Source organism: Myxocyprinus asiaticus, chromosome 49 (assembly GCF_019703515.2).
Source record: "Myxocyprinus asiaticus isolate MX2 ecotype Aquarium Trade chromosome 49, UBuf_Myxa_2, whole genome shotgun sequence".
Classification (NCBI taxonomy): domain Eukaryota; kingdom Metazoa; phylum Chordata; class Actinopteri; order Cypriniformes; family Catostomidae; genus Myxocyprinus; species Myxocyprinus asiaticus.
Genome location: NC_059392.1, coordinates 7,859,739 through 7,873,053, shown reverse-complemented (window position 1 = coordinate 7,873,053; position 13,315 = coordinate 7,859,739). Strand labels below are relative to the sequence as shown.

At 37.4% G+C, this 13,315-nt stretch overlaps 1 protein-coding gene across 1 annotated transcript in view; it reads right to left on the bottom strand.

The window, feature by feature from the left end:
* Window positions 1-13,315, bottom strand: part of LOC127437927 (glypican-5-like) — a 64,554-nt gene that overhangs the window by 22,219 nt on the left and 29,020 nt on the right. The window contains exon 7 of the mRNA XM_051693095.1: window positions 8,606-8,726. Coding sequence (XP_051549055.1) covers window positions 8,606-8,726 — 121 coding nt within the window. The remainder of the gene's footprint in view (window positions 1-8,605; window positions 8,727-13,315) is intronic.

Here is a 13,315-nt window from a genome sequence, read left to right as displayed (position 1 = left end):
TTATTGGGAACACCTGTACATCTACTTATTCATGCAATTATCTAATCAGCCAATTGTGTGGCAGCAGTGCAATGCATAAAATCATGCAGATATGGGTCAGGAGCTTCAGTTAATGTTCACATCAACCATCAGAATGGGGACAAAATGTGATCTCAGTGATTTGGACCGTGGCATGATTGTTGGTGCCAGACGGGCTGGTTTGAATATTTCTGTAACTGCTGATCTCCTGGGATTTTAACGCACAACAGTCTCTAGAGTTTTCTCAGAATGGTGCCAAAAATAAAAAACATCCAGTGGCAGTACTGTGGACGGCAACGCCTTGTTGATGAGAGAGATCAACGGAGAATGGCCAGAATGGTTCAAGCTGACGAAAGGCTATAGTAACTCAGATAACCACTCTTTACAATTTTAGTGAGCAGAATATCATCTCAGAATGCACAACACATCGAACCTTGAGGCGGATCGGCTACAACAGCAGAAGACTACATCAGGTTCCACTTCAGTCAGCCACTTCTGTCAGGCAGTGGGCACATGCTCACCAAAACTGGACAGTTGAAGACTGGAAAAACTTAGCCTGGTGTGATTAATCTTGATTTCTGCTGAGGCACACAGATGGTTGGGTTAGAATTTGGCGCCCACAGCATGAATCCATGGGCCCAACCTGCCTTGTGTCAACAGTTCTGTCAGGATGTAGGGAATGAGAGAGGCTCTGGACCCAAGCACAGAGTTCACAAAAAACAGGAATTTATTTGTACAGAAAATAAAAGCAAATATAAACAAACTCCCACGAGGGGAAAAGCACATAAACAATCCCGAAGAGGAAAAAGGCAATCCAGGCTGTTGGCAGGGGAAACTGGTTGCAGGACCGACCGGACTGGGTAAGGATAGGGAATAAACATAAACACGAACCAACCAACAGGGACTGACCACAGACAAGACCGACTGGATGAGACAGATCGAATACACAAGACGAACTGGCACTGGACAGCACACACGGGGAGACTAAAATAGGGAAGGAAATCAAACAGGTTAATGCAGGGCAGGTGTAACAAATAAACTAATAATGGGCAAACAAGGAGGCGGGATATGACGTAAGACAGAGAGACACATGGCGATACAAAAACAAAACAAACCAACGTGCTCTCACAAGACAACAAAACACCCGAATGGCATGAGCGCACATCGCCAAGACAATAAGGCAATATATATCCATGCCAACTGACAAACAAGATGAGAGAATGTGTAGCAACTCCAAAATAAGTGATGCCAGGCATTCTCACACTAAACGAAACCTGAGTGTACATCACGAGGCAAACACCACACGATGCACGCAACAGGCAACAAAAACAAGACAGGACACCTGTGCGAGAGTTCGGCCACACACACACCCGACACCTTAGACTGAAGTGACCGAACCTCAGCACAACATGAAGACAGCTCGCGACCCGGGTGCGCAGCACAATGCGAGCACGATGCGAGGCGCACCCGTGTTCGCAAGAGACAGACATAAACTATTGACGTGAGGGCATGCTGCCAAGATGACACAAGCACGATGCCCACACATCCTTAACAGACAGACATGAAGCATGAGTGTCCGGATCCCGACACAGACCGAACCTGAACCAGACAGGAAGTAAGGATCCAGAAACATGAAACAAGACAGACCGAAGAGCACATGGCAGGGAATGCAACCAAAACCGTGCGCTCACATAAAGACAGACAACGAAACACATGGGACAATGATGCCACGGTCCTGTCAGACAAAAACCCAGACTGACAGAGTGACAGGACCATGACAAGTCCAGGCTGTTGGTGGTGATGTAATGGTGTGTGGAATGTTTTCTTGGCACACTTTGAGCCCATTAATACCAATCAATCATTGCTTGAATATCACAGCCTATTTGAGTATTTTTGTTGACCATGTTCATCCCTTCATGGCCACAATTTACCCATCTTCTAATGGCTACATCCAACATGATAATGAACCATGTAACAAGGCAAAAGTCGTCTCAAACTGGTTTCATGAACATGACAGTGACACTGTTCTTCAAGTCTCAAAACTTGAAGAACATGTTATTGTTTTTCTTTGGAATGTTGTGCACTGATGAACTGTACACAATGAAATGAAATGAATATTACGTGAGAAAGTAAATGGGATAAATTTCGATTTCATGTTGACTTTAAAGCAGTGTAAAGCAGTTAAAAATTTTCCAGCAGATACTGTATCATAAAAACTGTTCACATAAAATTTAATTTTTTATTGTTTTTATTGTTTTTTAAATATGTATTTATTTTTATTAATAATAATAATAATATATATATATATATATATATATATATATATATATATATATATATATATATATATATATTTTTTTTTTTTACTGTAATATTTTTTATAGTTGTTTTATATTTATTTCTATTTTATATTAATATTTATATATTGATTTTTTTATTGTATTATTTGCAGTGAAAAGAACATACACTCTTTACGCAATCAACTGCTCTGCAAAATTTGCCACATACTAAAATCTCTATGTGGTAGATCAAACATAGTGTCTGAAACAGCATCTATCTTATCTCAAAAAGCTTGGCCTGTGATTGCTTTTCTGCTTAAATATTTTCCACAAATGCAAGCCAATTGGAAAACAAATTCCCTTACACCTGTGGCAGGGCTCAGATGTGCGAGCGCAAGAGCTTTAGGACACTATTCATGTATTTGGATCAATAAGATAATTTGGTTGAGGGGGGTCTTTGTTGTCTAACTGCATCTCCTTGACAACAAGCCTCATCCAGTGCCATAACCTAATCAACTTGACCGAGATGACTCTAATGATCAAAGGAAAGCAATACAGAGGCAAGTTTGGCAGGGGTCAGTTAGACAGATGCATCATTCATCCACATTTTGCATACAAACAAACTGCCTTGCAATAAAACAGAGCATTCGCTGCCTTGCTGCCTTTTAAAGGAATAATTTACCTAAAGAATGAAAATTCTGTGAATATTTACCCTCATGTCTTTTCAAACCCATATGCTGTTTTTTTTTTTTTTTTTTTTTACCATGGTAAACAAAAGGCTCTGACAAAACAACAACTCCTAGTGAATATCTTTGTTAAGCTTCAAACAGGATGACAGAACACTGTATAAGTCTTCAAAATACAAAGTAGTCCATAAAAGTAGCACATATGACTTCAGAAGTCATACAGTGAATAAATAATGACAGAATTTTTGTTTTTGGGTGAATTATCAATTTAACAATTACTAAACAACCTGGACTTTGCATTGAAATATGACATGCACAACCACTTGCATGTGTTATACGTATGCATATGAGTTTGCGTGATATATGTATACATTAGATAGCAGGTTATGAAAGCATTCATACTCATTAGAATCGCTTCGTGACACATCTTGGCTCATAAGTTGAGCCCACGGTTTTCTTCATTCGCCGTTTTTGCTCATAGGGCTCATAAATAACTTATCTTTATGCAAAAGAGTATTACATCACACTGTAAACTTAAAGCTAAAGGATGCACAGAAGATTTAGAAAAAAAAAACTAACAATAAGGACCTCTGATGTAAACTCATCCTTGAAAGGTGTAAATCTTCCCCATAGGGCAAGATGACTCACTCTTGGGGCATAGTGCTGCAATATTGTTTTATCGAAAACTATTAATACACATTGAATCAAGCTGTGCTTGGAATGTCTTTTGCTCATCCCAAGGCCCAGACAGAATCTGCTGACTTTCGTTTTGACATTTTTGTGAAATTATATTACGTGGTTCCTTACACACGGCAGTTCCAAGGTGAAAAGTCCACTGTGGTGGTGTGGTGCTAAAAGCGAATTATATTGTTATCCAAACAGATGAGCCTTTTAAAGGAGCAATATGTAACACTGACATCAAGCATTTAAAATGGGTACTAGTGATGGGTCGTTCATGAACGATTCATTTTGAACGTATCTTTTATGTGACTCAGAAGAACGAGTAATCTCAGAAAGTGATTCATTAATTTTGTGTTGGCCGAGCATGCGCATTGCGCAACCTCCGTTCGTTTGTTAGGTGAAAACCGCACTGGCGCTGTACAGGAAACAGAAATGATTAGTTCACCTCTCGAGTCTTCTTGTCCAAGTCATTTGTTCTTTTGTCGTTCTTTTGTCTTAGCTAAATGTATTGCTGGCTTCCATGGCTGCAGCGCGCTGTGTTTGCCCTCTAACTTGTTTTAAATCTAGCAACCTGGGGTGTCGAAATACTATTGAGAAATGGGCAGTGGGCGGGATCACACAGGCCAAAACACAAACAGAAATTCCGGCCTGGAATGGACATTTCAAAGTAGAATATACTGGCTGTAGCATTGTTTTCGGAGAAGCCAGTGTTTCAACTTAGCATGTTTCCTAAATCTCTGATAACATATTATGATAATTTTATGCTTTAGTAAAGTAAATATTTTACATATTGCACCTTTAAGGTTAATGCTCAATAGATTTTTAAATCAAAAAAACCGACCTCCCAACCCCAAACCTGAAACCTAAACCTAATCGATAGTGTCATATAAAAGCAAATGTGAGATGAAAAATGCAAATGATGAAGCAACCATGTCATTTTGTGGTGCTTCCATGACACTTTCGGCTCACGCGTCAAGTCGTGTACTATTCAGGACTCGTACACCGGTCCTTTGCATCGGAAGTGCAAGTTACCAGTTGAGCTACCACGCAATTTAATCGCACTTGAACAAGCTTGAATATGTTGTTGGTTATGTAATGCAAACGTTAAAATGTATCACCTTACAAGCCATGCACTATAATAAAAGTGTTTTGATGTCATAAGATAGCATTGCGTGAGGAACAGGGCAAACAGTAAGTATTTATGAACAGATAATCTGCCGTTTTTCCAGTGATCTGTGTGAAAGAGAATACAAGTCATTGTTATAGCGCCTCTAGTGTTCATTTCACCAGGAAGTTTTTGCGATATGTAAAAATAGTGCCTTTTTTGCATTTTTTTTGGACAATCTATGGAATTCTGTGCGATGTTTTTCCTGCAAACATGGTAAAATATGTTAAATGGTGTACTACATTCTTTGTAAGCTGAATGATGAGTTTCTACTGAGTTCTTCGGGCACAGATTTTGTATGGGCCAGCTAATCACTCTTTTATTTGCTTAAATATTTTGTATGTCTTTTCATTCTCTGTTTAAGATTTATCATAAAGCCCCACATCTCTGGTTTTTACTTTAAAAGGCATCAGAGCTCATTATGTTAAAGTTCAAATACAGCTCTGAGGACATTTGTGTAACTTAAGACATCAGGTACAATGTCATAATATCCTTTGTCACTCTTTCTGTACTGTTCAGTGTCTAACGCATGTCCTACCTTTTCAGGACACTTAATATACATCAGAAACAAAGAATTCTGAAATGGATCTGTACACCATTATAATCAGGTTCCCAATGTAGATATTTGCTTAAAATATTTTCTATATGGTTGTGCAGACTGATCTCACTGTGAATTCGGCGACAGTAGGTTGAAAGTTCTTCAGCTGATATTGGTCTGTGCTTACCGAAATAAGAATCACTGCCCCCAGTGGTCGAAGCTGGATTTGTCGTTAAACATATGGGCATAAGTAAGTCTCAGTGAAATGTCCACAGAGTGTCGCCAAAATCGAGTTGAATTTTAAGTGGTAAACCGTGATGTCATAAAACATCGATATATCGGTTATTGCTCGGCATATTATTTTCTATACATTTTTGAGGCATCGATATATTAACATCAGCCGACATTTAAATTAGAAGTGGTTGCGGCATGGACAAGAGACAGATCACACACACAATATGAGCTGATGGCAGTCCAAAGTTACAAAGGTTTTTGTACTTCTTCAAGAATGAACAAAGTGACATTGATGAGTTTGCAGGTTAGTGTATGAAACTGGTGTAACTGCAAACTGAATGATTAGAAATGGTTAATCATTTATTTTGCAATTTCTCTGTATGTAGCATTGAAGAGGACTTTCATTCAAGCTGACAAACCACAAAACTATATACTTGTAACTGAAAATACATTGTGTAGACTGAAAGATACTTATACACAATATTTCATCCAGGAGTAAATAATGACAGGAGTAAATAATCTATGTCCTTTCATAATAATTTGGGTCAAATTTAATGTGAAACTATGCAAGTTGAGCTCCATGGCACTACAGAATTTTTAACAGCCTCCGGAGACGGTGAGCCCGCAGTGTGTGTGTATGTTCCTTCGTAGAAAATAATTTTCGAATTTTAGAACGCGCCATTTTAGAATGCACCCACTTCATTAATCTTGCCACTCACACTTTTCCAAAGTTGTGTTGAGAAATATGTTTGAAAAGACAAAGACAACTGTGCAACGAACAGACCAATTTATATCTGAAAAAAATCCCGAAATATATCGATAATCTTCAAGAAAATCTTCAGATTATCGATATGTAAAAAATGGTATCGATGCCAAGCCTAGTGATAAATGATGTAAAACAGTCAACAGGAATGCAGATTTTATTAACTCTATCCCCTAACCCTAACCCCAACCCTAAATCTAACCGTCAATGGAGTAAAAATAAAATTTTTGTGGGAAAACGCAACCCCTGAATTGCGTTCATCATTGATTATGTGAATGCAATTACTTCCTGGTTTCCATTGGACAAGAACCCGTGTCTCTAAAGCTGCTTGCACAATGCACTAGTAATGCCACAGGAAAAGGTAAACACATTTGAACTGATGCAAACATATCTGATAGGAGCTTGTCAGTAATTTGGCAGAACGAGGTCAATATCAGGGTACCGAAAAATTTCTGTACCATTTAGTTGTTCAAATTTTACTTTAGGATTGGTGAATTAAATTCTAGTTGGCTCCTAAAAATTAACAGGTTACTGGTCAGTGAAAAATTGTGTGAGAACTTTAGCTGAGCCTCACCGTGGACTTCTCAACCCCTGACACAACTCTACTGTACTTTCCCAACTTGTTGCCTGCCAATGACGCAAGTTCTCCATACAAACTCGGCAGTGCTTTAAGCCAGGGTTGGGTCAGGTTTAGTACATAATGTGGAAACAGACAGTCTGGCTTTAATGGAGCAATGAAAGACATTACAAAATGGCTTCCAGAGGGCCAACTGAACTGCCCTCCATCCCCTCCCAAATGCAGCTGCAGCAGCGACTGACTTTGTCATCATGCCAAGGAGGTCTTCAATGCACCATTGGGGATGATTGGTCTGATGTTGCTGAAGACTGATCACAGAGCAAACCCAGGACTAATGATACTGCCTCACCACTCTCATCATGTGCGCTGGCTCGGCGGACCCCTTTTAGTAGGCCTAGACTATTTTTGTTTGGTGGGCAAACTTGAAATTATGCATTTCTTGTGGTTCTTAATGTCTTCTTCTTGGCTCACAAAGCAAACATTCAGATTTTGTTGAGCTTAGGGTTAGAGAATATCTGAATAGAAGGGTTGTGTGCCATTCAGAACTGAGTTTAGAATGCCTTTCATATTCTTACATTTGAATTTAGGTAGCAAACAAGATGCAACATTATAAAAAAGATGCATGTACAGTAAAAAGGCATGTACAGTAAATGCAGTCAGTGTATTTTTGTATTCTTTTATACTGGAACCAGGGTCAGAAATGAAGGTGGGCTTGAGGCAGAAATGCCACCAAAAATGCCCCAAAAATTCAGAATGTGGGGGCAAAATGTGCCCTCTCAATGAATTATTTTGTTTTCTGCTATAGTTCTTAATATTCTATTATGGTCCTAGTTACACATAGTTTGGCATCAAATTGATGTTGATTTAATTATTATAAGAGGTAATAAATTCTCAATGTATCAGTGAATTTATTAAATTGATGCACTTGACAAAAACGGATGAGATAAAAGTAAATAATGCCTAGAATGTTAGAATCTGCTCCCATGTTCATAACAAATAACCATGAAAGAACTCTTAACTTCCCAGAATACTCTAATTTACCCCAAATGTTGATGTCAATATTCATTTTTAAAGCGTTATCTGCGAACAACGTGATTGTTGTGGTGCTGTATGTTTATTTTAACTTGAAATATTGAAGAAACATCAACACGCCATGCAGCGTTCAAAGATGTCCATCATGTTTACATAGAAAACCAATTAGAAAACAGCACAGACTAATGCCACCTAATTAATTTGACTTAGTTCAGAGAAATATGTCTAATGTTTTGCGAAAAATTTATCATGGAATATAATGTATAATTAGTCTTTAATTTATTAATGATGTAATTCTGTTTTGTCGTGAAACATTTCCTTTGTATTGCAGTCAGTAAATTCCTTGTCTTATTCCAATTCATATTTCAATTCACCTTCTTGTGGGTCGTGGCCAATTTAATTCAAATTCCAATTAATTAATGTAGAGGGGGCTAACTGTTAAATTGTGATTGTAACAAATTAAAAAACAACATCAAATTTCTATATGCTGTACATCCAATTCTGGACCACACTAGAACTATACATCCAAACAAATATCTTTTGAGTCAAATGTGCAGTTCATTGTTATCATACAGGATGGATCAGATATGTTGCATTACTGATGTTCCAAACTGAGATTTTGATGGACCTACCTGGTTAAAGTGCTCTAGCCTTTTCTTCACTACTACCAGAACTGGATCAGCAATTTTGACTTTTATCTCTGGATTATGTCTCTGGGCTTGCAGTCCATTCCCCACCACGTGGCCTGTATAGCTGCAGTGGAAACAGAACAAAAGATAAGTTACTATTACGGAAATCGAGCTCTCTTTGGGCTGATAATGATCTCCTAATTTAATCTTTTCCAATGCCTAAATATGCAAAGAATGCTCAAATCTCGTCTATCAGAAACAGGTCCAGCGATTGATCAGATGCTCAGACAGCCTTTTACTCACATAAATGATTCATTACGAAACCCGCAGAGAAGCCTGAAGACACAACTGTGCTGCAAATCTAGGTATTGACCCTGCGCCCTTTATTACAGATGTTGGTCAAGAAGGTGATAAGAGGGCGTTCAGAAAAGGCCAAGCTGGTGAAACACAGACAATATATTCTAACACATCTCCTGCTTTTTCAGGACACTTTGTATGAGTAAACTTTCTTGCACCAAAAGGAGTCTAGTCACAGTGCAACAAACTGAACAGAACATAGCTGTCTCAAGACATGTTTTGAAAAGTTGAAATTTGACACAATGTCTACAAATACGGCATTTATGCAAGACTCTGCGCAACTGTCAACTGACGTCCATCTAGTGCATATATATATACAAAATAGAGATGGCCATTTTCGAGTAACTCTGTAGTCAAGTATTCTAATCCACACAAAAAAAAAACAAACAAAAAAAAAAAAAAACAAGTAATGCAAGCTTTTAAATGGAAGCTGATAAGCATCCGAGTTTCTTGTGCCGCTTCACAGTTCCTTTCCACCATAAAAACAGATCCTTGTCCGTGGGTATGCATGACTCCAACAAGAACCAAATACCAATATAATAGAATTCAATAAGAATGCAAATACTATGAGTATTGCCACATTTGACTTTGCTTGAAAACACACAAAGACGTCATTATGCCTCCTTCTCTCATCCAACACCTCGACAACACACATCCATAGCGCCCCTCAGTGGAGTCAGTTGCAACTGCAAGATTTGGGGAGAGATCCAGAGGGAAAGTACAGGATAATTCAACGTGGTCCACGGCAGTCAAATGCGCAAAGGAAAATAAATGTGCGATGTTCGAGTAGTGTTTTTAATAGTTGACTAGCTAGTGCAGAACGAGTACTTGATTAGTCGATTACTTGTGCACATCCCTAATAGAAAAACAATTGAAAGACAGTGAAGAGGGATGCAAAACTTTCTTTCTTCCATGGAACAGCAAAGGAGATGTCTGTGCTTTTTTCTGTGTGGTCAAAAAATCAGATGATTTGTGGATGATAAAATTAGTAAATAAATCCTGTAGACTTACATTTAAATAGGGGGTCAAGCCATTTCTAGGGACAAATATATCATAAAGTCTTTGTAGTTGGCTGGTATGACTTGGGCCAGTAAGCAACCACCTTAGCAACCACATAGCAATGCCCTGGCAACCACCCACAATGTCCTAGCATAGAAATTGTCAATTTTGCATGAACAAGCACCACTTATATTTTCTTGAGAAAATCTAAAAATGTAGTCTTAATATTTGTGTTATCTGATCTTATTATCTAGTCTCAATATTGGTCACCATGGCGACATTCAGAGTGCCATAAGCATCAGCCTTTGAGATCAATGGGTCAAGCACAGGCAAGTCAGATAGGTTAAGACTTTGATTAAGCATAGAGAGTGAGCTTTAAATACAGACATGATCAGATGGCTGGGTTGGATGAAATGTTTTTTTACTATTATTTCTATATTGTTTACCATCATTAAATAACACTTAGTAATATAACAAAGTGCCATAATCCATGTTCAGTGTCATTAATACAAATGTTAAAAGAAGAATATTGAAACAAATAAGCATTTTTACTTGAAATATCATTGTATATATGTAAACTGACAATAACTTATCGAGCAAATAATAAACAGTCATTTAAAAAAATTAACATGTTGCTAAGTAGAAAGAGTTATGCACTAATTTATTACTTAGGGTTAGGGGTTTTGAAGAACCCTTACCCTATCTATCAGCAATAGCAATAGAGCGCAACATTGCCCACCCACTTTTTCAGCCATCTTGGTTACAGAAGTATTTTTCCCATTTATTTATTTCTATTGGGATTTTGTAAATAACTTTATAAAAGCGTTCTAAGCCATAAACAAAACCAACCAGCTCTGAGGTGAATCACAACATTACAAACCTTGTTTTGACGCAAAACATTTTTTGAAAATCTGACAAAAAGACAAAGACTGTTTACTTAACGTCTTTAATGAGGGAATGAACTACAATCCCATGAAGCATTGCAAATGATGTAATTGAATTAAAAACAATGGAGTAATATAAAACGATTGATTTAAAATTGATTATAAGTATAGAATCAATATATTTTAAATCCACTGCAAAAAATACAGATATAAACAAACATAGAAGTAGTTTGAGAGTGTAGGGAGGCCGACACAATTGCGTCATTCGCAATGCGCCATGGAAGTGGGCGTTCGCTGCAGAGCTCTTTTGCTGCACTTTGTTAGCCGCAATTCTCTGATTGGATGCTCGTTTCCCTTCAGGATCATGGGTGATGTAGTTGTTCAATAAGAATTCTACTATTAAACATGATTTAAAAAAATTTACGTTGAAAAACAGGGACTAATGCCTTCAACAGAATAATATACAATTGATAAACAACCTCGGAGCTCACAGTAATTCTTAAAGTTATCGTTAATAATAAATTCCCCTATGGAAAAAAATCAATGGGATTTTAACTTCCAGGACCAGACTGTTGTGCTCTGTAGTGATGCTTAACTAAGCAAGACCACTAATTATAAATCATACAGTAAAAAAGGAGCAACCTTTCTTTCTTTGTTACAAATTTCCATATCATGATAAAACATAAAACACACAATTGTTCAAAGCCATTTGTCTATGAAATTGATAAGTTATCATGCAGAAGATATTTCCAGTTGATGTCCTTGAGACAGACAGACAGACAGACGGATCAAAGGGTGAGCAATGGGGGGGTGGGGAATATAAAGCTCGGCAGGGGAGCAGAATAACATAACTGTGTGCCTGTGCATCAATAAATGAATGCTTGTGAGAGAAATCGCCCGCTGTTTTCACCACAGTTAATCTGAGTGAATAAATAATGACCCCAGACACCTTCATTCTGCATTCTGCATCCGTACAGCATCAGAATACACAGCTCATTTTGCAAGATGGGAGCACTTTGTCAGGAACCGATATGCACTGGACTTATTTATTTGTTGGTTTGTGCTTTTTGGCTGCCATATGTAAATGTATTTTGGCAGCTCAGCTGGTCACATAGCAAAGATGGCAGGTATGGTAGAGATATGTGAGTATTCAATATTTGCAAGTGGTGCCTTATTTGGCTTATTTAAATAAAGAATGAGCTATCTGTGGATACTGTCATTTTACTGGCTCATTCTTTCTTTGGGAAGCCAATGGTTTTATCCAGATGCGCATAACTAAAGAGGGAGCAATCTGCTCAATATGCTTTAATAACCGTATAGTCCACCTTAAAGGACTACTTTACGCAAAAATGAAAAAATTCTGTTGTCATTTACTCAACATTACGTTGTTTCAAACCCATATGACTTTCTTTCTTCAGTGGAACACAAGAGAAAAAAAAAAATGCTGATGCTATCCTTTTTGTTGATACTATGAAAATGAATGGGGATTAAGGGGCCTTTCAAACTAAATGCGTTCTTGCGCGGAAAAAAAAAAACTAGATGCAGCGCAATAAATAGAAATGAACGCAGGTGTCTCGAGTCACGTAAAAGTTGCCGTTCTTTTTAACCTAACACAGCATCTAAAAATCATGCTGATCCTGAGCTAGACAATGCTAACCGCAAGAGGGTATGCTATTTTTAAAGACTGCAGTATGCATGCTGTGCACAGCATGTACATTTTCTTTATGCATGGAATACCTGGATGACCTACTATGTTTGGTAAAAAGTGTAAAATATTGTTTCCTCAGGGCTGTTGCTTGAATTTATGAGGCGCAAAACAAACAAAAATTTCCCATATACTAAGCACTGTAAAGACATGTAACAGAGTCTGTGCACCTGACTTCAACTTCTATTACGAGAGTGAAGTGGAATTGATATTGAACTCTTTCTTGATTCATTATTTGATCAGACTGATAAATGTTAAGACATTTGTACACAACAACATAAAAAATTCAACAAGCATCTTTATTTCTAAAATAACTAGACGCCACTCTCTGACATAAACGTCTAACATAGTGAGGTCAAGTGACAAGAACACAGCATCCTAACTAACAAATAATCTAACTAATTAAGTAACAAACAAAACAACTAACGAACTAACAAACTAATTATCAAACTACCTACGAACTAACTTCTGTAATTAATAAACAAACAAACAAATAAATGAATAAACCAAAGACGTAACTGAATAGTTAACAAATGAACAAGCTGACATACTAAATAACTAATAAAAATGAATGAACAACCGAACATATAAACTAATTAAGTAATAAATGAACGAAAGGACAAATGAACGGACGAACAAATGAACAAACAAACTAACTAACTAACTAACTAATGAATAAATTAACAAACAAACAAATAAACAAACTAAGGAACTAACTAAATACCTAACAAATGATCAAAGTAACATACTAAATAACTAGCAAAAAAA